The 27,271-nt window shown below is 50.6% G+C and overlaps 2 protein-coding genes across 2 annotated transcripts; both read left to right on the top strand.

Annotated features, from left to right (window-relative positions):
* Positions 1–8,729: 8,729 nt before the first annotated feature.
* LOC125760225 (alpha-(1,3)-fucosyltransferase C-like) lies at positions 8,730–9,719 on the top strand. Its single transcript, XM_049420019.1, has one exon. The coding sequence runs from the start codon at positions 8,730–8,732 to the stop codon at positions 9,717–9,719; it is 990 nt and encodes a 329-aa protein (XP_049275976.1).
* Positions 9,720–19,335: 9,616 nt separating this feature from the next.
* Positions 19,336–20,511, top strand: LOC125760224 (alpha-(1,3)-fucosyltransferase C-like). Its single transcript, XM_049420018.1, has one exon. The coding sequence runs from the start codon at positions 19,336–19,338 to the stop codon at positions 20,509–20,511; it is 1,176 nt and encodes a 391-aa protein (XP_049275975.1).
* Positions 20,512–27,271: the final 6,760 nt, after the last annotated feature.

The raw sequence follows: 27,271 nt of genomic DNA, 5'->3' as shown, positions 1-27,271 counted from the left end.
GCCGTCTAAGAGCCAGGCGTTCGTTTTGATAAATCAATGCTGAAGTCACCGGTAATCATGAGCGACATGGTCCTCTCAGCAGAGGTATTGTAGGAAGCGTTGACCCCAGTTTTTGCGTAATCCACGTGGTCCACGTTGTAGACCACGTGGACGAGGATGGTAGCCCAGTGTCTTCCAGGGGTGCTCTGTCTTAACTACCTTACTTTCGTTGCGTCGGCCGCTGTGGTGTAGTGGTTACGGTGCTCGGCTGCTGACTCGAATGTCGCGGGTTCGATCCCGGCTGCGGCAATCGCATTTCGATGGAGGCGAAATGCTACGGGCCCGACTGTGCGATGTCAGCGCACGTTAAGGAATACCAGATGGTTCAAATTTCCGGAGCCCTTCACTATGGCGTCTCTCATAATCGTATCGTGGTTTTGGGACGTAAAACCCCAGCAATTACTATTATTATCACTTTCCTTCCGTCTCAATGTGTATGTTCGCGGTTACTACGTTGATTGACGCTGTTATCAGCTGTGGCACATACCCGCATAACGTGAACTCTGGTATGCAGGTATGTGCCACACGTGACTGAGGGAAAGGGTTTCATGACGTACGCGACAGGTATTTTGCGTTATTCGTGTCATCGCCAATGAATCGTGTTCATCATACACTGATCCTCTGCAGTGCCAATTTTGGTATATTAGAAGTTACGGAGACGACCAGGAGAGCGCCCAGACGTAGGAGGCTAGATAGATAGATATAGAAACACCCGAAGTGTCTGCTGAGGTAATGCTTTGCATTTAATAAAACACCATAAACGTGGGAGAACGAGTTGAACACGAATGAACGTTTATTAAAATAAGCGCATGGCTGCGCTTTAATTGAAAATTTAATGCTTTGATCTACTGCATGCCAAACAGGCATCTGCTGCAACTACCGCGGCGTTTTGGAGCTTATATGCGCTAAATGTGTGAGGCGATAATTCACGGCGACACACCGGCCGATGAGCCGTGGTCCGCTGAACCACTGTCGCTCGTCGAGCCGCTCATGTTCCGAATTCCGAGTTCATGACCGTCACCCAAAAGTGGTTCCCCAAATTAGACCATATGAAGGAGGTGCTGCACGTAAATCCACGGTTTTCGATAATTCTGTGAGTTAGGTTGTTGTTTTTTGTTTGTTTGTTCTTTCGCTATCGAAGTTTTATCCCGACGCTCACTCCGTCTTCGTCCATCCATCCGCGCGTTACACTGCAAGCCTGGTAGAATGTGTGGAACACAACCTAGTGTTGCAGTGCACGGCACTCGTTCAGTCAGAGTTAATAATAATATGTCGTATTTTACGTGCCAAAACCACGATATGATTATGAGGCACGCCGTAGTGGAGGGCTCCGGAAATTTAGACCATCTGTTTTTTGTTTTTTTTAATGTGCACTGACATCGCGCAGTACACGGGCCTCTACCATTTCGCGTTCATTTATAGTTGTCAGCACCTCACAAGCGTAGTAAAGCACCAGTATGGAGTGTTCTCTGCACTAGCCCAGGACTAACACGAGGTGGTAGAACAGTGCAGTTATAATCTAGCAGCTCATAAACCACGTCACTTTGCCGTTAAGTCCCGTTGCTTCGTGCGCAAGCGGCAGGGACAGGCGATGGCGTCTTGATCGTGCGGCGCTTCACGAGGCTGCATCGCCTGATGTACTGCCGCTTCCTATATATAGCCACAAAAGTTACTTGCTCGAGCGAGCGACTGTCTCGGTGCGTGACAAATGACACAAAATTTCGCGTGACATTGAGGAAGTAGTGCACCACTTATGTCGTACGACAAAGCAAGACACCACTCAAGCAGTGGCGTTGGCATGAAATATTGAACAGCGAAGCGGTTTAGCAAATAGTGCCTTGCGAGTCGATCGCACAAAACTATCATATTAACGGGTATGTGCCACTGCGCGGTTTCCTAAGAACGAATACAGAGAGAGAGAGAGAGAGAGGAAGAAAGAGAGAAACAGACAGACAGGCGGAAAGAAATATATAAAGAGAAAAATTCTTGCCGAAAAAAAAAACCACGAGGCGGGATTCGAACCCGCGTACCCTCGATGTGAAGGCGAGCGTCCTAACCACTCGGCTATCCAGGCAGGCTAGCCGAGCGAGGCATAGCCTTGTATAGTGTAGTGTAGCAAGGTGGTGGGAAAGGGATGTGAGCGTGAGGGGGAGAGAAAGGGGGAGGGGAAAGAGTAAAGCGTAGCACAGAAAGAATGAGAGAGAAAGAAATGTAGAAACAGAAAGAGAGATAGAGAACATCAACGAAAGAGAGAGAAAAAGATAGAAAGAGGAAGCGAGCATCGCGTCGTCCGGGGACCAGATACCGCACCATCTGGCCGAGCTGCGCATGCGCAGAAGCTAAGCCACGCCCAACGATGGAGACATCGCGCGCAACCTCCACTCTATAGTGCAGAGCCCGGCTGCGTACTCCCGACGAGGAATCCGCGCATCACGAAGCTAGGCGCGTCGTTCGACGGGGAGTACGAGCTGCGACGGGTCCGTGCTTCGCTGTGCCAAGCTTTGCGCGACTTAGCGCAAACTGCCCGCAATTTTTTTTCGGGAGGGGGGAGGGGTGGCACCTCCTCGATCTGAAGTGAGGACCGGGCAGAGATATGTGGTCGAGTGTCATATTGTGCTCTGTATGCCATGGCAAAAAAACAAAAAAAGAATTCGGTGGGGGGGGGGGGGGCACGGGCCCGGTGTGCCACCCCCTGGGTACGCTACTGCACTCAAGAGTAAAAGCGCACGAACACTTACCTCAGAAAGCCGCGCCGATCTCCGTTCGAAGCTGGCTCCAGACTTGCGACGAGCTTCATTCTCATTTCCGCGCGGAATGGCGAAAAGCTTTTAACACGAAAATGTTTTATGCCGGGGTCCACCAAGACTTTCATGACGTATTTCCGTCACGGAAGTACGTCAGCAAAATGAATAAAAAAGTTCCGTTTACGGGAACCGAACCCATGACCTCCCGGTCCGCGACGATGGGTGGCGGGCGTTTAGCCCACTGAGCTACCGCCAAACACATTACGGTGGCGATATGAACGTGCCTTTTATCTTTCACACTTGCCTCTCACAGTGACCTTGGATGGATGGATGCTATGAGCGTCCCCTTCATAACGGGGCGGTGACATCTGTGCCACCAGGCTCGAAAAAACAAACAAAAAAAATCACCGCCATATCCACGAAGCGAATAATGTTACATGAGCTTGCTCGGAGATGATCGGGTAACCAGCGAATCCTCCGTACACATTCCTCTACCATCATATATAGACGTGGTAACGTTGTTATACATACATTAGCCCTCTTCGCTTCGGCCTCCCGGGCTCTCACCGCAGAGTCTTGGCAGCGAGCCCGAGTAGCTGCTGCGTTGCGAGCCCGCCGCGCTGCTGCCTTGGCTGGGGTGTTCATGCTGCGGAGCGGCAATGAAGAGTGTTCACCGAGTGAGCTCCCAGCGAAGAGAAAGGAAGCGCGCCAAACGCGAACGCCAAACGAGAGGCGCGGCCCTCGAGCAGTCACCTATCTAACTAGCGCATGCGCCGAGCGTGCTGCGCGCCGCCTTGAGCGGCGGCGCGCCATCTATTGAGCATTCTTGAAATCAACGGAGAGAGCGCAGCTGCGCTCATGGCGGGACCAATGAGGACTAGTGTACACACCGCCGATAACGGACAAGGCGCGAGCATAAGGAGCAAGCTCCTAAAAAAATTACACCATTTCCCGCTAAAGGCGACCATGAGGCGATGCGAAGCCGGAGCACTTGCACGATCGCGTTCTGTTGGCGTTCTTTGGGCATGCTACCGACCTCGCGTCGTGGAACGCAAAGAGGAACGCTACGCGCGTCTTGTCTTCCCTCTAGCCTGGCCGTTTATTCTCACAGGGCGAGCGGAGAACGCAGTCGGCAGGCGTGCGAGAGGGGGGCAGCGTAGGAGAGAGAATTGGAGGGGACGCGCATGCGCTGGTGCTCATCGCGGCGTTGCGCAGGTAGCGCAGGAGAGAATTTCGGCATGTCTAGCCCGCGTTTCAGAGGAAGAGTGGAAAGGGGGAGGGGAGAGGGAAAGGGGAGAGGGGAGGGGAGAGGGAAAGGGGAGATGGGAGAAGAGAAGAGGAGAGGAGAAGTGGAGAGGGTGAGTGGTGAGGGTATGCGCATGCGCAGTAAGGGTGGTCACGCCGCACACCGCCACCACCACCACCACCACCACCACCACCGGATTGAACTCCGCCATAAGATACTTCGCATCTAAAATCGCCAGCATTAACTACCGCCATGTCCTCAACTTTTGTTAAGCACAGGGCACGGTTTGGCATATGATAGGGGGTGTACAGAATCACCTCTCAGCACTCCGAATGCATACCACACACCTGTACTGTGAGAAACGGAACCGGCAATTCCATCCTAGGAAACGAGCACCATCTCGTATCGAGAGCTGTCGACGCGGCACAAGCCCATGGTTTCTTCGGATGGGGAGGTCACCAGCAAGACAATGCTTACCAAATACCCGATTAGAGACGTTTAATATGCCTCTCTCCGACCTCCATGGCGGTGAATTGTTTTTTTCTTTAGGGGCGAAGCTCCTTAAGGCGGCACCCGTTCGTCCCTCGTAGTCGTAGTAGTGCGTAACCAGTCGTAACGCTAGTACCAGATCTTGACCTCCAAGGTGGTGCCGGTGGGAGATTTTTCCTGTGCGTTGTTGAACAATAAAAAATTCGCAGCGTGCGCGTTAACTAAAAGCCGAATTCTTCTGTCTCTCATTCCCCATTAGCAGCCATTGGCATGTTCCTGTAGGAAACGTTAGTAGAAGTAGAAGTGTAAGTGTCAGCTAAAAGCCGACTTCTTCTGTCTCTCATTCCCATTAGCACCCATTGTTTACCTCCAAGGTAGTGCCTGGTGAGATTTCTCCTGTGCGTGATTAAACAATAAAAATTTTGTTCGAAACGCCGTTGATTGGTGAAATAGACCAACGAAAGACGCCAGATGTTTTCTAAAAGCAAAAAGAGAGAACGCCAGATGTTTCTAAAGCAAAACGAAAAGACGCCAGCTGCTTAACGAAAGACGCCAGATGTTTTCTAAAGCAATGGTTTTCTAAACAATGAAAATTCACAGCGTACATGTAAAATTAAAATGAGCTGCAAGTCGTCATAACTCATCGAACCTTTAGTATAAACGCGCCCGATCTCACGTCGGTGATGATGTACTGGGCAGAATTCACGGAAGATTCACGGTTTACCGATGAACCTCCGCAGCTTCGCCCACTCATCATCATTCACTCCGTGGATATGCTGTGATTTTTTCTTCTTCCAAATTCGATTTTATGCCAGCAAACTTCTTAATTGCATCATTCCATGTAAGGCGCATGCTGTCCTCGACATCTTTTCGCTTCCAGTTTGGTATCCATCCATTCCGTCGCTCTAACTGATTACCGGCTGTTGGTCCTACACCTTGCGTGGCCGCCCAAGGTCCATTTCTTTCGCCTCATATCAACTAGAATATCACCTACCCCTACTTGTTTTCTGACCGATCGCGCTGGCAGCATCTGACCCGAGAAGGACAGTTTGTCTACCATCGTTGGTAGTAGCGCTCGTCCTCGTCGGTGTTCTTCTTCTAGTGTGTGTTATTTCTTCGCCATATATTTATTCGTAACATGTGACCCATTGTTCTGGTAAATTAGAACAACCACTAAAGCGTTTAAAGAGTGCCGAGTACGCCACCTACTTCACGTGGAAATAGCGCCGTGACGTTGTTCAGTGGAAGGATGGATTTTGCTAGAATTGCGAAAAAGTTGGAGAAGCGTGTCCAATTTCAGCGGGCATCGTCATACGATATAGGAACGTGGTAGTGTGAAAACTCATCATTCTCACCAGGGGCGTATGGTATGGAAAAATTTTATTTAGGTCCGTCGGGGCGTGGCCAGAAATTTTTTTCGGAGGAGGGGAGGGGAAGGTTCAACCATACATTATGTATGTTCGTGCGTGCTTTTGTACGTGTGCGACTGTGCGTGTATATATACCCAAGCAAAATTTAAAAATTTCGGGGGGGGGGGGGTTGAACCCCCCCCCCCCTTGGCTACACGGAAGATTCACGGTTTACCGATGATTTCCTCCGGAGCTTCGCCCCACTCATCATCATTCACCACATGGATATGCTGTGATTTTTCAGGGGTGGCCTTCACTATTCGAGAAGAACACCCATTTTCATGATTTATTTACGGTAAACCCCCCCCCCCTCCATCAAAATTTCGGGGGGGGGGTGTCCGGGCCCCTAAGCCCAACCCCGCCCTGGCTACGGGCCTGGACCCAGCGGAGCGGCGGCCGCGGCGTGCAGCCAGTTCAAGAGCCAAAACGTTCTGACTGCCTCGTGGATCGCGCATCACGGGCCACGCGGCTCTCTTCTTTTGAGCGGCGGCTGGCCAGAACGGCGTGGCGCTACGCAGGCAACGCAAAGGCGACTCTGCTACCTTGGGACTAGATGGCCTGCCCACCTTCCTACCGTTTGAGCCAGAGAGATTAGAGAAGAGTGGTTTCAAGGACGCCAGAGAACAAGAACTCTGAACTACGCCATCGGTAAGTCAGCTGATGTATGCTCGCCATGGGAAACCTACGTCATCTGTACTCGACTGTAGCTCTGCAGGTTAAACAATGAAAGAGAACTGCGTCTTCTGGTTGTCAACTCAAGACAGATCAGAATCGGGCTCTCTTTGCTCTTTGTTCATTGACCCCGCTTGGAAAGAGCCCGAGAAAAAAAAAAAAAGAGCCGCGTGACAAGCGCATTCGCCCGCAGCGAACGTGCTCCTCTCAGCCGTGGTTTGAACGAACTAAATCAGCTTCGGCCGCGACTCGCCGGCTCCGTTGTAGCGGTAGGCCGATAAGTTAACGATGGTTTCTTGGCCAGGGCTCGCTACAACTTGCACCGTCACGCGTGCCAACTGGCTGACGCGGGCCAAGAAACCACCGCCAACTTATCGGCCTGCAACGGAGCCGGCGAGTCGCGGCCGCAGCTGATTTTGTTCGCTCAAACCACGGTTGAGAGCAGCACCTTCGCTTCGCGCGAATGCGTTAGTCACGTACGCGTTTCTTTTCTTTTATTTCACGGGCTTTCTTTGCAGCTTGGAAAGAATGGTATACGTGAGGCTTTCTTTATCGCAAATAATGCAATGGGGGTTTCTGAAGACGCTCTCGAACTTTGCAAGTCGCATTTCTTGCCTAAAGTCAGTATTTAGATATTTAGTTAAATAATCCTAATTAACAAATTAATTACAAACAAAGAAATTGTCTGTAGTGCGCAAGGTGGCTGTCAGCAATCTGTAACTGATTTCACTCGCCTGCCTCTAATATTGTATTTAACCCTTGGCTAAAGATAGCTGGGACACCCGGCATGAGGCTAACGAAACGGCCACATGAGCGCATGTCGTAGGCGGCTAGATAGATAGATAGATAGATAGATAGCTAGATAGATAGATAGATAGATAGATAGATAGATAGATAGATAGATAGATAGATAGATAGATAGATAGATAGATAGATAGATAGATAGATAGATAGATAGATAGATAGATAGATAGACTTCAAGTCAATTTCTTCGTCTACGGCGAATAGTGAGAACGGTCAAGCTATTAATAGCAATGGCAGAAATAGGCCGGCTCCGAGCCCACGAACATTAAAACCTGAGCACGTTGCAATGTTTCAGTATAGCGCCGTTAAACAATCACCTTTTCGTCGCACCGCCACTGAGTCCAACACACGACCCTGACGGTCCGCAGGTGCTTTCGTGTAACAGGGTTTCTCTAATGATGTTCTTAATATAGGTTAAAGGGGTCATGAAGCACCCCTTGGGCTTGTTGAAAAAACACATCCTGCGGAAAGCTGACACGGCTATGAACTGCTCTGCCAAATATTACAGTCGTGCGCGCCGCGTAAAGGCCACAAGCGGAGCGCGAAGTTGCCGTTTCCTCAGGCGCCCTCTTTTCAAAAGAGAGGCCGGTTCTCACTCTCGTCTGTGGACGCGGCGTCTGCCCGTTGACGTCGCGGATCTGCCTGTTTACGTCGCAAGAGACATAGCATCCTCATTGGCCGATAGCCGACGTAAATCGAGAGCGGCGTTCGGATCAGATGCGCTTCTTGCCGCGGGGTGCTGCCACTTGCCGGCGCCGCACTCCTCAGTACACGGTAGCCGCACTCGCGCAAGCGAATCACAGCGGGAGAGCGATCGCGTTTCATGACGCGCGCTGGCGTAACTTCTTTCCCCCATGCCATCCCTCCCTGTCTAGCTTCCAGTGCGCTCGTCGGCACGAGAAAAGAGAGAAAGCGCTGGGAGCGTGCGCCAAACCCCCGTAACTCCGCTGATTCTTGACGGATTCGAGAAATTTTTGCGGCAATCGATTCGGGAGGCAGTAAACTGCGATACTGAGGTCATTAGATCATTACTTTGAAAAGTGGTTCATGAGCCCTTTAACTTGGACTCACGTCAATTAAAACCTTCCTAATGCTTTTATTATCGCAGGTTGGAGGATCCCGCTTGACTTTCGCGTGACCATGCAGACGACGCTTCCCACCATGCCCATTCAGGGCAAATATCACTTACTCTTCATGTTAGTAGCCGCAGTCCTGCTTTGCTACGCAATAACGCGAACGAGACGAATGCCCGAGCTGAAGATATTTGCATCCTCTTTTTTCAAGCCAAGAAAACACAGTGCTTTGAGGACGGCACTGCGAAGGATTATGATATGGACCCCGTGCTTTGGTAAATGGGACGACGCGCTGAAGGGCAAGATGATCGGCGAAGTGTTGCTGAGGAACTGCGCAGCTAAGTGCGTCGTCACCAGAGACCGACGTCTCATAGAATATAGCGACGCCGTCGTTTTCCACGTGCGCGATCTGGACCTCGCGAACCTTCCGCCGAATCGCACAAGTTCGCAGAAATGGGTGTTCTTCTTCATGGAATCGCCGCCACACACCTACTTTAACCTTAAGGTCCTCCCGCCCGGCATGTTCAACTGGACCATGACGTACAGGAGCGACTCCGACGTTTACGTGCCGTCCGGTAGTGTTGTACCACGTGACGCCAACGCTACTCGCCCCAAGAGAGACTTGAGAGCCCTATGGAAGTCCAAGAACAAAACTGCGGTGTGGGCCGTCAGCAATTGCGTCACCAGCGGTGGACGAGAACGCTACGTCGCTGAACTGAGGAAACACATGGACGTTGATGTGTACGGAGCCTGTGGCCGATACAAGTGCCCTAAATTGGTTGAGAAGGAGTGTTTAGCTAAGTTCGAACAAACCTATTTCTTCATGCTCTCTTTCGAAAACTCGATATGTCCAGATTACGTAACCGAAAAGCTTTTCAACGCACTTCTACACGACATCGTGCCAGTTGTATTCGGAGGCGCAAATTACAGCCAAATGGCGCCCAATCGTTCCTATATTGACGCGCTTTCGTTCAAATCTCCGAAACACCTGGCGGAGCATCTGTTAAAGCTGTCGCAGAATTACACGGAGTACGCCTCTTACTTCGCTTGGAAGGAACGTCACAATGCTGTCGGGTGGGAGGGCGCATGCTGCGACCTTTGTAAAAAGTTGCACAACAGTGTGGAAGTCGAACGTTCTTCGTCGTACGCCGACATAAGATCGTGGTGGCACGAAAAAAGAGGTCCCTGCCGGAAGTGGGACGAGAGAATTGTGACGACAGTACCCATCAAAACAACCGGGTAAATGCACAATAAATATTTTCATCATGAGAATTTTCGCATTTTTCACCAAGTCCAATCTGGCCTTGAATCAATCGCAAATGCTTTCGGCGCATGGTCAGTGAGGACAATACACATTTTGTACAATTTTAACACTTGCAAACGTGTCAGCTTACGTTCAGCTGGCGGCTTTCTCGGTCGGGGTTGCTTCCTGTGGCTGAATACAGTTTCGGAATCAAGAAGTCTTCAACTTCTTGATTCCGAATTTGTTGAGGATAAGTGGCTCAAACTGATATTCTTCAAAGTGATCCTACAGACACATAAAACAAGTTTGATGGGAAAAAAAAATTCGGCAGATCCCACGTACCGTGGGAATCGATGTTATGCGAAGCTTGCGCGAGATTGTGACTGTGTCGCAGTTTTTCACATTGAGCGAAACGTTACGGAATGGCGCTAGAGAAATGCGCAAATGGTATGCGCACACATATATTTTGAAGAGTCGCACATGTAATATATAACCATTTGTTTACAGTTGCTTAACGATGCCGACAGCAGCATAGGTGTTACCAACACCAAACGCAGTAAGCTGATATGTAGTGCTTATATTCTTCAATACTGGATAGCGCGAATTGGAATAGGACAATGAAGGAACACAAATGCACAGGGCAAGTGCTACTCGCAACTAAGCTTTATTCAGAAAAGTTTCTTTAGATATATACACAGCCGAGTGGCACGCGCAGGTGCACTGCACGTACGTTACAGTCCCAGTTGCAGTTGTTAGAGTCGCGTTACAATTGTTATGTTTATACTTATCCGTTATGACGGAGAACGCACGCACGATTCACGAACCCGTGTGCATATGTGGAAGGGGTTCTTGGCAGTTCTTGAATAAGGTCATAATCACCGTGATCAGTGAGCACCGGCAGCTGGACAGGACTTGTTATCGGATCCGTTCGTGATCGCGGCTACGAACGGTCTAAGATTAGTGAAGTGCGAGGTATAGTATAGCTGGTGGAAACCGCGGATGGCTTTTTCGAAGAAATTATCTATGGTGCCTAGTGTCCTCGACGTGGCACCGAGGTCTTGTGATGCCGTGATGCCCTGCCCACATCCAAGCCGTCTTTCATGCCGTCTAAGAGCCAGGCGTTCGTTTTGATAAATCAATGCTGAAGTCACCGGTAATCATGAGCGACATGGTCCTCTCAGCAGAGGTACTGTAGGAAGCATTGACCCCAGTTTTTGCGTAATCAACGTGGTACACGTTGTAGACCACGTGGACGAGTGGATGGTAGCCCAGTGTCTTCCAGGGGTGCTCTGTCTTCAGCTACCATACTTTCCTTGCGTCGGCCGCTGCGGTGTAGTGGTTACGGTGCTCGGCTGCTGACTCGAATGTCGCGGACTCGATGCCGGCTGCGGCAATCGCACTTCGATGGAGGCGAAATGCTAGGGGCCCGTGTACTGTGCGATGTCAGTGCACGTTAAGGAATACCAGATGGTTCAAATTTCCGGAGCCCTTCACTATGGCGTCTCTCATAATCGTATTGTGGTTTTGGGACGTAAAACCCCAGCAATTACTATTATTGTCACTTTCCTTCCGTCTCAATGTGTATGTTCGCGGTTACTACGTTGATTGAGGCTGTTATCACCTGTGGCACATACCCGCATAACATGAACTCTGGTATGCAGGTATGTGCCACACGTGACTGAGGGAAAGGGTTTCATGACGTACGCGACAGGTATTTTGCGTTGTTCATGTCATCACCAGTGAATCGTGTTCGTCATACACTGATCCTCTGCAGTGCCAGTTTTGGTATATTAGAAGTTACGGAGACGACCAGGAGAGCGCCCAGACGTAGGAGGCTAGATAGATAGATATAGAAACATCCGAAGTGCCTGCTGAGGTTCGCTAAGAAATGCTTCGCATTTAATAAAACACCATAAACGTGGGAGAACGATTTGAACATGAATGAACGTTTATTAAAATAAGCGCATGGCTGCGCTTTAATTGAAAATTTAATGCTTTGATCTACTGCATGCCAAACAGGCATCTGCTGCAACTACCGCGGTGTTTTGGAGCTTATATGCGCTAAATGTGTGAGGCGATAATTCACGGCGACGCACCGGCCGATGAGCCGTGGTCCGCTGAACCACTGTCGATCGCTCGTCGAGCCGCTCATGTTCCGAATTCCGAGTTCATGACTGTCACCCAAAAGTGGTTCCCCAAATTAGACCATATGAAGGAGGTGCGGCACGTAAATCCACGGTTTTCGATAATTCTGTGAGTTAGGTTGTTTTTTGTTTGTTTGTTCTTTTGCTATGGAAGTTTCATCCCGACGCTCGCTCCGTCTTCGTCCATCCATCCGCGCGTTACAGTGCAAGCCTGGTAGAATGTGTGGAACATAACCTAGTGTTGCAGTGCACGGTACTCGTTCAGTCAGAGTTAATAATATGTGGGATTTTACGTGCCAAAACCACGATATGATTATGAGGCACACCGTAGTGGAGGGCTCCGGAAATTTAGACCATCTGTTTTTTTTTTTTTTTAACGTGCACTGACATCGCGCAGTACACAGGCCTCTTCCATTTCGCGTTCATTTATAGTTGTCAGCACCTCACAAGCGTAAAGCGCCAGTATGGAGTGTTCTCTACACTAGCCCAGGACTAATAGTTCGCTAACACGAGGTGGCAGAACAGTGCAGTTATAATCTAGCAGCTCATAAACCACGTCACTTTGCCGTTAAGTCCCGTTGCTTCGTGCGCAAGCGGCAGGGACAGGCGATGGCGTCTTGATCGTGCGGCGTGTCACGAGGCTGAATCGCCTGATGTGCTGCCGCTTCCTAGCCACAAAAGTTATTTGTTCGAGCGAGCGACTGTCTCGGTGCGTGACAAATGACACAAAATTTCGCGTGACACTGAGGAAGTAGTACATCACTTATGTCGTACGACAAAGCAAGACACCACTCAAGCAGTGGCGTTGGCATGAAATATTGAACAGCGAAGTGGTTTAGCAAATAGTGCCTTGTGAGTCGATCGCACAAAACTATCATATTAACGGGTATGTGCCACTGCGCGGTTTCCTGAGAACGAATACAGAGAGAGAGAGAGAGAGGAAGAAACAGAGAAACGGACACACAGGCAGAAAGAAATAGAGAAAGAGAAAAATTCTTGCCGAAAAAAAAAAATCCACGCGGCGGGATTCGAACCCGCGTACCCTCGATGGGGAGGCGAGCGTCCTAACCACTCGGCTATCCAGGCAGGCTAGCCGAGCAAAGCATAGCCTTGTATAGTGTAGTGTAGCAAGGTGGTGGGAAAGGGAAGTGAGCGTGAGGAGGAGAGATGTGATGGTGAGGGGGAGAGAAAGGGGGAGGGGAAGAGTAAAGCGTAGCACAGAAAGAATGAGAAAGAGAGAAAGAAATGTAGAAACAGAAAGAGAGACAGAGAACATCAACGACAGAGAAATAAGATATAAAAGAAAGAGGAAGCGAGCATCGCGTCGTCTGGCGACCAGATACCGCACCATCTGGCCGAGCTGCGCATGCGCAGTAGCTAAGCCACGCCCACCGACGAAGACATCGCGCGCAACCTCCGCTCCATAGTGCAGAGCCCGGCTGCGTACTCCCGACGAGGAAGCCGCGCATCTCGAAGCTAGGCGTGTCGGTCGATGGGTCCGCGCTTCGCTCTGCCAAGCTTTGCGCGACTTAGCGCAAACTGTCCGCAATTTTTTTTTCGGGAGGGGGGAGGGGTGGCACGTCCTCGATCTGAAGTGAGGACCGGGCAGGGATATGTGGTCGAGTGTCATATTTTGCTCTGTATGCCATGGCAAAAAACAAAAAAAGAATTCGGTGGGGGGGGGGGGGACGGGCCCGGTGTGCCGCCCCCTGGGTACGCTACTGCACTCAAGAGTAAAAGCGCCGAACACTCACCTCAGAAAGCCGCGCGGATCTCCGTTCGAAGCTGGCTCCAGACTTGCGACGAGCTTCATTCTCATTTACGCGCGGAATGGCGAAAAGCTTTTAACACGAAAATGTTTTATGCCGGGGTCCACCAAGACTTTCATGACGTATTTCCGTCACGGAAGTACGTCAGCAAAATGAATAAAAAAGTACCGAACCCATGACCTCCCGGTCCGCGACGACGGGTGGCGGGCGTTTAGCCCACTGAGCTACCGCCAAACACATTACGGAGGCGATATGAACGTGCCTTTTATCTTTCACACTTGCCTCTCACAGTGACCTTGGATGGATGGATGCTATGAGCGTCCCCTTTATAACGGGGCGGTGACATCTGTGCCACCAGGCTCGAAAAAACAAACAAAAAAAATCACCGCCATATCCACGAAGCGAATAATGTTACATGAGCTTGCTCGGAGATGATCGGGTAACCAGCGAATCCTCCGTACACATTCCTCTACCATCATATATAGACGTGGTAACGTTGTTATACATACATTAGCCCTCTTCGCTTCGGCCTCCCGGGCTCTCACCGCAGAGTCTTGGCAGCGAGCCCGAGTAGCTGCTGCGTTGCGAGCCCGCCGCGCTGCTGCCTTGGCTGGGGTGTTCATGCTGCGGAGCGGCAATGAAGAGTGTTCACCGAGTGAGCTCCCAGCGAAGAGAAAGGAAGCGCGCCAAACGCGAACGCCAAACGAGAGGCGCGGCCCTCGAGCAGTCACCTATCTAACTAGCGCATGCGCCGAGCGTGATGCGCGCCGCCTTGAGCGGCGGCGCGCCATCTATTGAGCATTCTTGAAATCAACGGAGAGAGCGCAGCTGCGCTAATGGCGGGACCAATGAGGACTAGTGTACACACCGCCGATAATGGACAAGGCGCGAGCATAAGGAGCAAGCTCCTAAAAAAATTACACCATTTCCCGCTAAAGGGGACCATGAGGCGATGCGAAGCCGGAGCACTTGCACGATCGCGTTCTGTTGGCGTTCTTTGGGCATGCTACCGACCTCGCGTCGTGGAACGCAAAGAGGAACGCTACGCGCGTCTTGTCTTCCCTCTAGCCTGGCCGTTAATTCTCACAGGGCGAGCGGAGAACGCAGTCGGCAGGCGTGCGAGAGGGGGGCAGCGTAGGAGAGAGAATTGGAGGGGACGCGCATGCGCTGGTGCTCATCGCGGCGTTGCGCAGGTAGCGCAGGAGAGAATTTCGGCATGTCTAGCCCGCGTTTCAGAGGAATAGTGGAAAGGGGGAGGGGAGAGGGAAAGTGGAGAGGGAAAGGGGAGATGGGAGAAGGGAAGTGGAGGGGAGAAGTGGAGAGGGTGAGTGGTGAGGGTATGCGCATACGCAGTAAGGGTGGTCACGCCGCACACCACCACCACCACCACCACCGGATTGAACTCCACCATAAGATACTTCGCATCTAAAATCGCCAGCATTAACTACCGCCATGTCCTCAACTTTTGTTAAAAGCACAGGGCACGGTTTGGCATATGATAGGGGGTGTACAGAATCACCTCTCAGCACTCCGAATGCATACCACACACCTGTACTGTGAGAAACGGAACCGGCAATTCCATCCTAGGAAACGAGCACCATCTCGTATCGAGAGCTGTCGACGCGGCACAAGCCCATGGTTTCTTCGAATGGGGAGGTCACCAGCAAGACAATGCTTACCAAATACCCGAATAGAGACGTTTAATATGCCTCTCTCCGACCTCCATGGCGGTGAATTGTTTTTTTTTTTAGGGGCGAAGCTCCTTAAGGCGGCACCCGTTCGTCCCTCGTAGTCGTAGTAGTGCCTAACCAGTCGTAACGCTAGTACCAGATCTTGACCTCCAAGGTGGTGCCGGTGGGAGATTTTTCCTGTGCGTTTTTGAACAATAAAAAATTCGCAGCGTGCGCGTTAACTAAAAGCCGAATTCTTCTGTCTCTCATTCCCCATTAGCAGCCATTGGCATGTTCCAGTAGGAAACGTTAGTAGAAGTGTAAGTGTTAGCTAAAAGCCGACTTCTTCTGTCTCTCATTCCCATTAGCAGCCATTGTTTACCTCCAAGGTAGTGCCTGGTGAGATTTCTCCTGTGCGTGATTAAACAACAAAAATTTTGTTCAAAACGCCGTTGATTGATGAAATAAACCAACGAAAGACGCCAGATGTTTTCTAAAAGCAAAAAGAAAGAACGCCAGATGTTTCTAAAGCAAAACGAAAAGACGCCAGCTGCTTAACGAAATACGCCAGATGTTTTCTAAAGCAATGATTTTCTAAACAATGAAAATTCACAGCGTACATGTAAAATTAAAGTGAGCTGCAAGTCGTCATAACTCATCGAACCTTTAGTATAAACGCGCCCGATCTCACGTCGGTGATGATGTACTGGGCAGAATTCACGGAAGATTCATGGTTTACCGATGAACCTCCGCAGCTTCGCCCACTCATCATCATTCACTCCGTGGATATGCTGTGATTTTTTCTTCTTCCAAATTCGATTTTATGCCAGCAAACTTCTTAATTGCATCATTCCATGTAAGGCGCATGCTGTCCTCGACATCTTTTCGCTTCCATTTTGGTATCCATGCATTCCGTCGCTCTAACTGATTACCGGCTGTTGGTCCTACACCTTGCGTGGCCGCCCAAGGTCCATTTCTTTCGCCTCATATCAACTAGAATATCACCTACCCCAACTTGTTTTCTGACCGATCGCGCTGGCAGCATCTGACCCGAGAAGGACAGTTTGTCTACCATCGTTGGTAGTAGCGCTCGTCCTCGTCGGTGTTCTTCTTCTAGTGTGTGTTATTTCTTCGCCATATATTTATTCGTAACATGTGACCCATTGTTCTGGTAAATTAGAACAACCACTAAAGCTTTTAAAGAGTGCCAAGTACGCCGCCTACTTCACGTGGAAATAGCGCCGTGACATTGTTCAGTGGAAGGATGGATTTTGCTAGATTTGCGAAAAAGTTGGAGAAGCGTGTCCAATTTCAGCGGGCATCGTCTTACGATATAGGAACGTGGTAGTGTGAAAACTCATCATTCTCACCAGGGGCGTATGGTATGGAAAAATTTTATTTAGGTCCGTCGGGGCGTGGCCAGAAATTTTTTTCGGAGGAGGAGGGGGGGGGAGGGTTCAACCATACATTATGTATGTTCGTGCGTGCTTTTGTATGTGTGCGACTGTGCGTGTATATATACCCAAGCAAAATTGAAAAATTTCGGGGGGGGGGGGGTTGAACCACCCCCCCCCCCCCCCCTGGCTACACGGAAGATTCACGGTTTACCGATGATTTCTTCCGGAGCTTCGCCCCACTCATCATCATTCACCACATGGATATGCTGTGATTTTTCAGGTGTGGCCTACTTGCTTAAGGCCTTCACTATTCGAGAAGAAACCCACATTCATGATTTATTTACGGTAAAACCCCCCCTTCATCAAAATTTCGGGGGGGGGGGGTCCGGGCCCCTAAGCCCACCCCCGCCCTGGCTACGGGCCTGGACCCAGCGGAGCGGCGGCCGCGGCGTGCAGCCAGTTGAAGAGCCAAAACGTTCTGACTACCTCGTGGCTCGCGCATCACGGGCCACGCGGCTCTCTTCTTCTTTTGAGCGGCGGCTGGCCAGAACGGCGTGGCGCTACGCAGGCAACGCAAAGGCGAAGCTGCTACCTTGGGACTAGATGGCCTGCCCACCTTCCTACCGTTTGAGCCAGAGAGATTAGAGAAGAGTGGTTTCAAGGACGCCAGAGAACAAGAACTCTGAACTACGCCATCGGTAAGTCAGCTGATGTATGCTCGCCATGGGAAACCTACGTCATCTGTACTCCATGGTAGCTCTGCAGGTTAAACAATGAAAGAGAACTGCGTCTTCTGGTTGTCAACTCAAGACAGATCAGAATCGGGCTCTCTTTGCTCTTCGTTCATTGACCCCCGCTTGGAAAGAGCCCGCAAAAAAAAAAGAAAAAAAAAAGGAGCCGCGTGACTAGCGCATTCGCGCGCAGCGAACGTGCTCCTCTCAGCCGTGGTTTGAGCGAACGAAATCAACTTCGGCCGCGACTCGCCGGCTCCGTTGTAGCGGTAGGCCGATAAGTTAACGATGGTTTCTTGGCCAGGACTCGCTACAACTTGCACCGTCACGCGTGCCAACTGGCTGACGCGGGCCAAGAAACCACCGCCAACTTATCGGCCTGCAACGGAGCCGGCGAGTCGCGGCCGCAGCTGATTTTGTTCGCTCGAACCACGGCTGAGAGCAGCACCTTCGCTGCGCGCGAATGCGTTAGTCACGTACGCGGTTCTTTTCTTTTATTTCACGGGGTTTCTTTGCAGCTTGGAAAAAATGGTATACGTGAGGCTTTCTTTATCGCAAATAATGCAATGGGGGTTTCTGAAGACGCTCTCGAACTTTGCAAGTCGCATTTCTTGCCTAAAGTCAGTACTTAGATATTTAGTTAAATAATCCTAATTAACAAATTAATTACAAATAAAGAAATTGTCTGTAGTACGCAAGGTGGCTGTCAGCAATCTGTAACTGATTTCACTCGCCTGCCTCTAATATTGTATTTAACCCTTGGGCTAAAGATAGCTGGGACACCCGGCATGAGGCTAACGAAACGGCCACATGAGCGCAATGTCGTAGGCGGCTAGATAGATAGATAGATAGATAGATAGATAGATAGATAGATAGATAGATAGATAGATAGATAGATAGATAGATAGATAGATAGATAGATAGATAGATAGATAGATTTCAAGTCAATTTCTTCGTCTACGGCGAATAGTGAGAACGGTCAAGCTACTAATAGCAATGGCAGAAATAGGCCGGCTCCGAGCCCACGAACATTTAAACCTGAGCACGTTGCAGTGTTTCAGTATAGCGCCTTTAAACAATCACCTTTTCGTCGCACCGCCACCGAGCCCAACACACGACACTGACGTTCCGCAGGTGCTTTCGTGTAACAGGGCTTCTCTAATGATGTTCTTAATATAGGTTAAAGGGGTCATGAATCACCCCTTGGGCTTGTTGAAAAAACAGATCCTGCGGAAAGCTGACACGGCTATGAACTGCTCTGACAAATATTACAGTCGTGCGCGCCGCGTAAAGGCCACAAGCGGAGCGCGAAGTTGCCGTTTCCTCAGGCGCCCTCTTTTCAAACAGAGGCCGGTTCTCACTCTCGTCGGTGGACGGGGCGTCTGCCCGTTGACGTCGCGGATCTGCCAGTTTACGTCGCAAGAGACATAGCATCCTCATTGGCCGATAGCCAACGTAAATCGAGAGCGGCGTTCGGATCAGATGCGCTTCTTGCCGCGGGATGCCGCCACTTGCCGGCGCCGCACTCCTCAGTACACGGTAGCCGCACTCGCGCAAGCGAATCACAGCGGGAGAGCGATCGCGTTTCATGACGCGCGCTGACGTAACTTCTTTCCCCCATGCCATCCCTCCCTGTCTAGCTTCCAGTGCGCTCGTCGGCACGAGAAAAGAGAGAAAGCGCTGGGAGCGTGCGCCAAACCCCCGTAACTCCGCTGATTCTTGACGGATTCGAGAAATTTTTGCGGCAATCGATTCGGGAGGCAGTAAACTGCGATACCGAGGTCGTTAGATCATTACTTGGAAAAGTGGTTCATGACCCCTTTAACTTGGACTCACGTCAATTAAAACCTTCTTAATGCTTTTATTATCGCAGGTTGGAGGATCCCGCTTGACTTTCGCGTGACCATGCAGATGACGCTTCCCACCATGCCCATTCAGGGCAAATATCACTTACTCTTCATGTTAGTAGCCGCAGTCCTGCTTTGCTACGCAATAACGCGAACGAGACGAGTGCCCGAGCTGAAGATATTTGCATCCTCTTTTTTCAAGCCAAGAAAACACAGTGCTTTGAGGACGGCACTGCGAAGGATTATGATATGGACCCCGTACTTTGGTAAATGGGACGGCGCGCTGAAGGGCAAGATGATCGGCGAAGTGTTGCTGAGGAACTGCCCAGCTAAGTGCGTCGTCACCAGAGACCGACGTCTCATAGAATATAGCGACGCCGTCGTTTTCCACGTGCGCGATCTGGACCTCGCGAACCTTCCGCCGAATCGCACAAGTTCGCAGAAATGGGTGTTCTTCTTCATGGAATCGCCGCCACACACCTACTTTAACCTTAAGGTCCTCCCGCCCGGCATGTTCAACTGGACCATGACGTACAGGAGCGACTCCGACGTTTACGTGCCGTCCGGTAGTGTTGTACCACGTGACGCCAACGCTACTCGCCCCAAGAGAGACTTGAGAGCCCTATGGAAGTCCAAGAACAAAACTGCGGTGTGGGCCGTCAGCAATTGCGTCACCAGCGGTGGACGAGAACGCTACGTCGCTGAACTGAGGAAACACATGGACGTCGATGTGTACGGACACTGTGGCCGATACAAGTGCCCTAAATCGGTTGAGAATGAGTGTTTAGCTAAGTTCGAACAAACCTATTTCTTCATGCTCGCTTTCGAAAACTCGATATGTCCAGATTACGTAACCGAAAAGCTTTTCAACGCACTTCTACACGACATCGTGCCAGTTGTATTCGGAGGAGCAAATTACAGCCAAATGGCGCCCAATCGTTCCTATATTGACGCGCTTTCGTTCGAATCTCCGAAACACCTGGCGGAGCATCTGTTAAAGCTGTCGCAGAATTACACGGAGTACGCCTCTTACTTCGCTTGGAAAGAACGTCACAATGCGGTCGGGTGGGAGGGCGCCTGCTGCGACCTTTGTAAAAAGTTGCACAACAGTGTGGAAGTCGAACGTTCTTCGTCGTACGCCGACATAAGATCGTGGTGGTACGAAAAAAGAGGTCCCTGCCGGAAGTGGGACGAGAGAATTGTGACGACAGTACCCATCAAAACAACCGGTTAAATGCACAATAAATATTTTCATCATGAGAATTTTCGCATTTTTCACCAAGTCCAATCTGGCCTTGAATCAATCGCAAATGCTTTCGGCGCATGGTCAGTGAGGACAATACACATTTTGTACAATTTTAACACTTGCAAACGTGTAAGCTTACGTTGAGCTGGTGGCTTTCTCGGCCGGGGTTGCTTCCTGTGGCTGAATACAGTTTCGGAATCAAGAAGTCTTCAACTTCTTGATTCTGAATTTGTTGAGGATAAGTGGCTCAAACTGATTTTCTTCGAAGTGATCCTATAGACACATAAAACAAGTTTGATGAAAAAAAAAATTCGGCAGATCCCACGGAAGGTGGGAATTCCCACAGGAAGGTGACTGTGTTGCAGTTTTTCACATTGAGCGAAACGTTACGGAATGGCACTAGAGAAATGCGCAAATGGTATGCGCACACATATATTTTGAAGAGTCGCACATGTAATACATAACCATTTGTTTACAGTTGCTTAACGATGCCGACAGCAACATAGGTGTTACCAACACCAAACGCAGTAAGCTGATATGTAGTGCTTATATTCTTCAATACTGGATAGCGCGAATTCGAATAGGACAATGAAGGAACACAGATGCACAGGGCAATTGCTACTCGCAACTAAGCTTTATTCAGAAAAGTTTCTCTAGATATATACACAGCCGAGTGGCACGCGCAGGCGCACTGCACGTACGTTACAGTCCCAGTTGCAGTTGTTAGAGTCGCGTTACAATTGTTATGTTTATACTTATCCGTTATGACGGAGAACGCACGCACGATTGACGAACCCGTGTGCATATGTGGAAGGGGTTCTTGGAAGTTCTTGAATAAGGTCATCATCACCGTGATCAGTGAGCACCGGCAGCTGGACAGGACTTGTTATCGGATCCGTTCGTGATCGCGGCTACGAACGGTCTAAGATTAGTGAAGTGCGAGGTATAGTAGAGCTGGTGGAAACCGCGGATGGCTTTTACGAAGAAATGATCTATGATGCCTTCTGTCGTGGACGTGGCACCGAGGTCTTTAGATGCCCTGCCCACATCCAAGCCGTCTTTCATGCCGTCTAAGAGCCAGGCGTTCGTTTTGATAAATAAATGCTGAAGTCACCGGTAATCATGAGCGACATGGTCCTCTCAGGAGATGTATTGTAGGAAGCAATGACCCCAGTTTTTGCGTAATCAACGTGGTACACGTTGTAGACCACGTGGACGAGTGGATGGTAGCCCAGTGTCTTCCAGGGGTGCTCTGTCTTCAGCTACCATACTTTCCTTGCGTCGGCCGCTGCGGTGTAGTGGTTACGGTGCTCGGCTGCTGACTCGAATGTCGCGGACTCGATGCCGGCTGCGGCAATCGCACTTCGATGGAGGCGAAATGCTAGGGGCCCGTGTACTGTGCGATGTCAGTGCACGTTAAGGAATACCAGATGGTTCAAATTTCCGGAGCCCCTTCACTATGGCGTCTCTCATAATCATATCGTGGTTTTGGGACGTAAAACCCCAAGAATTATTATTATTATCACTTTCCTTCCGTCTCAATGTGTATGTTCGCGGTTACTACGTTGACTGAGGCTGTTATCACCTGTGGCACATACCCGCATAACATGAACTTTGGTATGCGGGTATGTGCCACACGTGACTGAGGAAAAGGGTTTCATGACATACGCGACAGGTATTTTGCGTTATTCATATCATCACCAGTGAATCGTGTTCGTCATACACTGATCCTCTGCAGTGCCAATTTTGGTATATTAGAAGTTATGGAGACGACCAGGGGTCTTGATCTTGCGGCGCGTAACGAGGCTGCATCGCCTGATGTACTGCCACTTCCTATAGCCACAAAAGTTACTTGCTCGAGCGAGCGACTGTCTTGGTGCGTGACAAATGACACAAAATTTCGCGTGACATTGAGGAAGTAGTACATCACTTACGCCGTACGGCAAAGCAAGACACCACTCAAGCAGTGGCGTAGGCAGAAATATTGAACAGCGAAGCTCTTTAGCAAATCGTTCCTTGCGAGTCGATCGCAGAAAACTATCATATTAACGGGTATGTGCCACTGCGCGGTTTCCTGAGAACGAATACAGAGAGAGAGAGAGAGAGGAAGAAAGAGACAAACAGATAGACAGGCGGAAAGAAATATATAGACAAAGAGAAAAATTCTTGCCGAAAAAAAAATCCACCAGGCGGGATTCGAACCCGCGTACCCTCGATGTGAAGGCGAGCGTCCTAACCACTCGGCAATCCAGGTAGGCTAGCCGAGCAAAGCATAGCCTTATATAGTGTAGTGTAGCAAGGTGGTGGGAAAGGGAAGTGAGCGTGAGGAGGAGAGATGTGATGGTGAGGGGGAGAGAAAGGGGGAGGGGAAAGAGTAAAGCGTAGCACAGAAAGAATGAGAAAGAGAGAAAGAAATGTAGAAACCGAAAGAGAGACAGAGAACATCAACGAAAGAGAGAGAAATAAGATATAAAGAAAGAGGAAGCGAGCATCGCGTCGTCTGGCGACCAGATACCGCACCATCTGGCCGAGCTGCGCATGCGCAGTAGCTAAGCCACGCCCAACGATGGAGACATCGCGCGCAACCTCCACTCTATAGTGCAGAGCCCGGCTGCGTACTCCCGACGAGGAATCCGCGCATCACGAAGCTAGGCGCGTCGTTCGACGGGAAGTACGAGCGGCGACGGGCCCGTGCTTCGTTCTGCCAAGCTTTGCACGACTTAGCGCAAACTGCCCGCATGTTTTTTTGGGGGTGGAGGGGGGTGGGAACCTCCTCGATCTGAAGTGAGGACCGGGCAGGCAGATGTGGTCGAGTGTCATTTTGTGCTCTGTATGCCATGGCAAAAAAAAAAAAAGAAAATTCGGTGGGGGGGGGGGGGCACGGGCCCGGTGTGCCGCCCCCTGGGTACGCTACTGCACTCAAGAGTAAAAACGTACAAACACTTACCTCAGAAAGCCGCGCCGATCTCGGCTCGAAGTTTGCTCCAGACTTGCGACGAGCTTCATTCTCATTTCCGCGCGGAATGGCGAAAAGCTTTTAACACGAAAATATTTTATGCCGGGGTCCACCAAGACTTTCATGACGTATTTCCGTCACGGAAGTACGTCAGCAAAATGAATAAAAAAAGTTCCGTTAACGGGAACCGAACCCATGACCTCCGGGTCCGCGACGATGGGCGGCGGGCGTTTAGCCCACTGAGCTACCGCCAAACACATTACGGAGGCGATATGAACGTGCCTTTAATCTTTCACACTTGCCTCTCACAGTGACCTTGGATGGATGGATGCTATGAGCGTCCCCTTTATAACGGGGCGGTGACATCTGTGCCACCAGGCTCGAAAAAACACAAAAAATCACCGCCATATCCACGAAGTGAATAATGTTACATGAGCTTGCTCGGAGATGATCGGGTAACCAGCGAATGCTCCGTACACATTCCTCTACCATCATATATAGACGTGGTAACGTTGTTGTACATACATTAGCCCTCTTCGCGTCGGCCTCCCGGGCTCTCACCGCAGAGTCTTGGCAGCGAGCCCGAGTAGCTGCTGCGTTGCGAGCCCGCCGCGCTGCTGCCTTGGCTGGGGTGTTCATGCTGCGGAGCGGCGATGAAGAGTGTTCACCGAGTGAGCTCCCAGCGAAGAGAAAGGAAGCGCGCCAAACGCGAACGCCAAACGAGAGGCGCGGCCCTCGAGCAGTCACCTATCTAACTAGCGCACGCGCCGAGCGTGGTGCGCGCCGCCTTGAGCGGCGGCGCGCCATCTATTGAGCATTCTTGAAATCAACGGAGAGAGCGCAGCTGCGCTCATGGCGGGACCAATGAGAACTAGTGTACACGCCGCCGATAACGGACAAGGCGCGAGCATAAGGAGCAAGCTCCTAAAAAAATTACACCATTTCCCGCTAAAGGGGACCATGAGACGATGCGAAGCCGGAGCACTTGCACGATCGCGTTCTGCGTTCTTTGGGCATGCTACCGACCTCGCGTCGTGGAACACAAAGAGGAATGCTACGCGCGTCTTGTCTTCCCTCTAGCCTGGCCGTTAATTCTCACAGGGCGAGCGGGGAACGCAGTCGGCAGGCGTGCGAGGGGGGCAGTATAGGAGAGGAAAGAGAGGGGGAGGGGACGCGCATGCGCTGCTGCTCATCGCGGCATTGCGCAGGAGAGAATTTCGGCATGTCTAGCCCGCGTTTCAGAGGAAGAGTGGAAAGAGGGAGGGGAGAGGGGACGTGGAGAGAGGGAGGGGAGAGGGAAATGGGAGAGGGGTGAGGAGAGGGGAGATGGTGAGTGCAGTGGGTATGCGCATGCGCAGTAAGGGTGGTCACGCCGCACACCACCACCACCGGATTGAACTCCGCCATAAGATACTTCGCATCTAAAAAAACGCGCCGTTGCAACGACCATCCCATTGACAAGTAACGGCGATGCTAGAGGGAAGACACGACGCGCGTAGCGTTTCTCTTCGCATTTCACGACGCTTTGAAGGAGTGCATACCGAGCATTAGTGTTCATAATGTACTTGTTGATGCCATCTTTGCGCGGGATTCAGCATATGCGGTGTTCACGTATGTGTTAAGAACTTCAGCTACTGCAAGGGTTAAATCATGATCATGGGCGTTTGTCGTCGGTACGGAGATGTGCCACTAGGCGTCAACGTGAGTGCGATGCTATATCTGCCAAACAACAGTGGACATTGTACAAGCTCTCATATACCAATGCACTATAAAGACTAAACTACTTCTGTGACGACACGTTTCGCTTTCATGTTATACCGATTCCTACGAAGGAGGGATCAGCCATTTTTTTTTTCACTTGGGTGTCGCGGTTATGGCAGCCGAACGCTCAGCAACCCGGCATCGCGACAAAACGGGTGAGAGGCACGCGAGCACTTTGCATGCGGCGAACACACAACACAGCGGCGCTTTGGAGCTTTCAACATGGCGCCGAGAGGCGGAGAAAACAAAATACCAAGAAAAAGGACGCGCGCTACCACGTGACCGCCGCCGCCCTATCGGAGGCGTGGAGAGGAGGAAGCGGCGTAGATCAAGAGAAAGCAGTACTTTTCCGATGGTAGAGAGGCTTTAATATGGAGTAGAGTTACTGTATATGCTACCTTTGGGTAGCAGAGTTGCGCATAGATCTGGCTAGCAACCATGGCTATGTCGCGAAGACTCACTCCGTTTTTGCAGGCGACATGCCTACCGGGTCACCGGTCGACAAGTTTGGCGTGTCGAAGACCGGTGATTTACTTTAATGTGAATGACTAGTGTCAATCCAGTTCACTGCAGCGGCGCCAACGAGAAATACAAAAACTTGGCCCCAGCGTCAACTTCTCCGAAACGCATGGTTGCTAGCGGCGTTTGGAAGACAGATGCGCAAATCTGCTACCTAAAGGTAGCGTATGCAGTAACTCTAATATGGAGGACACCAGCGCGCCGCCAAGCGAGCGCCACGCGAAGCGCACGTGACACTCCGCCTGGCGCTGGCGTTACCACGGAGCCGGAGTGACCACCGAGCGCGCGCGTGACGCGAGCGTCACTGGGCGAGAGGAAGGCGCGGCGCACACAGCGGAGTGATGTCAGCCCTTCCCTACTGAGATGATGTGCTAGTGAATAGTGAAAAGTCAACTGATGAGTGAAATGAGACGGCTCTGTAGTTGATACACACTGGAAAACATTCTGCTCTTTCACTGAACTAATTCAATTAATTTTCTGTGTCCGCGTCCGTACGTTCGGGAGGCCTTGTCAGAAATCAGGAGTCTCCCGGGCAAATCGGAATCGTTGGCAGATATATGCGGTTGGCACGCCGGCAATGGGCCGGGACAGATATGCGACCGCAGGAGTGACTGTCTCACCCTAAAGAACACCAGGACATTTCTCCGCTGTCTGCTGGACCCAGGTCACACCATGAAGAACCAGCGGAAACATGTCTGCCGAATCCTCTACAAACTCTCCTTACAAGATGAAATCCTTCTCAAAGCTCTCAAATAGCAGTCGAACCTGTCTATATCGAACTATCCTTTATTTCGAACTATTTCTGAATACGCCAATGCTGTAACGTCAATTCATAAGAAAAAATTATAGGGACACATCGAACAAAAATACTCGAGCACTTCATATCATCGAACATGGGCGGATCGAAACACCTTAAGAAGTTGGCTTTCCCTCTCAAGTTTTGGCTTTTTTTAGCGGAAGGAGGCTTTCCTGCACGAATTTCGGAGAAGGAGTGGCGTGATTAGGGGTGCGCCGCGTGGAGCGACTAGAAACTACCGCAGTACAGTCGAGCGTGGAGAAAAGAACTGTTGACGCCGCCGCTGAGTACAGCATTCCAAGTACGCGGTGTACGGTATTGAAGAACAAGGCCGACATTAGGGCCAAGGCACACTTGAGGGTACGCATTTGGGCTGGTTGGTTCATGATTACGGGTGAGAAACAGGCTGAGGGTGCGCAGGCTGAGTTTTAGGGGCGAAGCTCCTTAAGGCGGCACCCGTTCGTCCCTCGTAGTCGTAGTAGTAGTCGTAGTGCGTAACCAGTCATACGCTTTGACCTCCAAGGTGGTGCCGGTAGGAGATTTTTCCTGTGCGTTGTTGAACAATAAAAAATTCGCAGCGTGCGCGTTAACTAAAAGCCGAATTCTTCTGTCTCTCATTCCCCATTAGCAGCCATTGGCATGTTCCAGTAGGAAAAGTTAGTAGAAGTAGAAGTGTAAGTGTTAGCTAAAAGCCGACTTCTTCTGTCTCTCATTCC

This window comes from Rhipicephalus sanguineus, chromosome 10, assembly GCF_013339695.2.
Source record: "Rhipicephalus sanguineus isolate Rsan-2018 chromosome 10, BIME_Rsan_1.4, whole genome shotgun sequence".
Classification (NCBI taxonomy): domain Eukaryota; kingdom Metazoa; phylum Arthropoda; class Arachnida; order Ixodida; family Ixodidae; genus Rhipicephalus; species Rhipicephalus sanguineus.
Note: the sequence above shows the minus strand (reverse complement) of the source record. Positions and strands in the feature narration are given on the sequence as shown.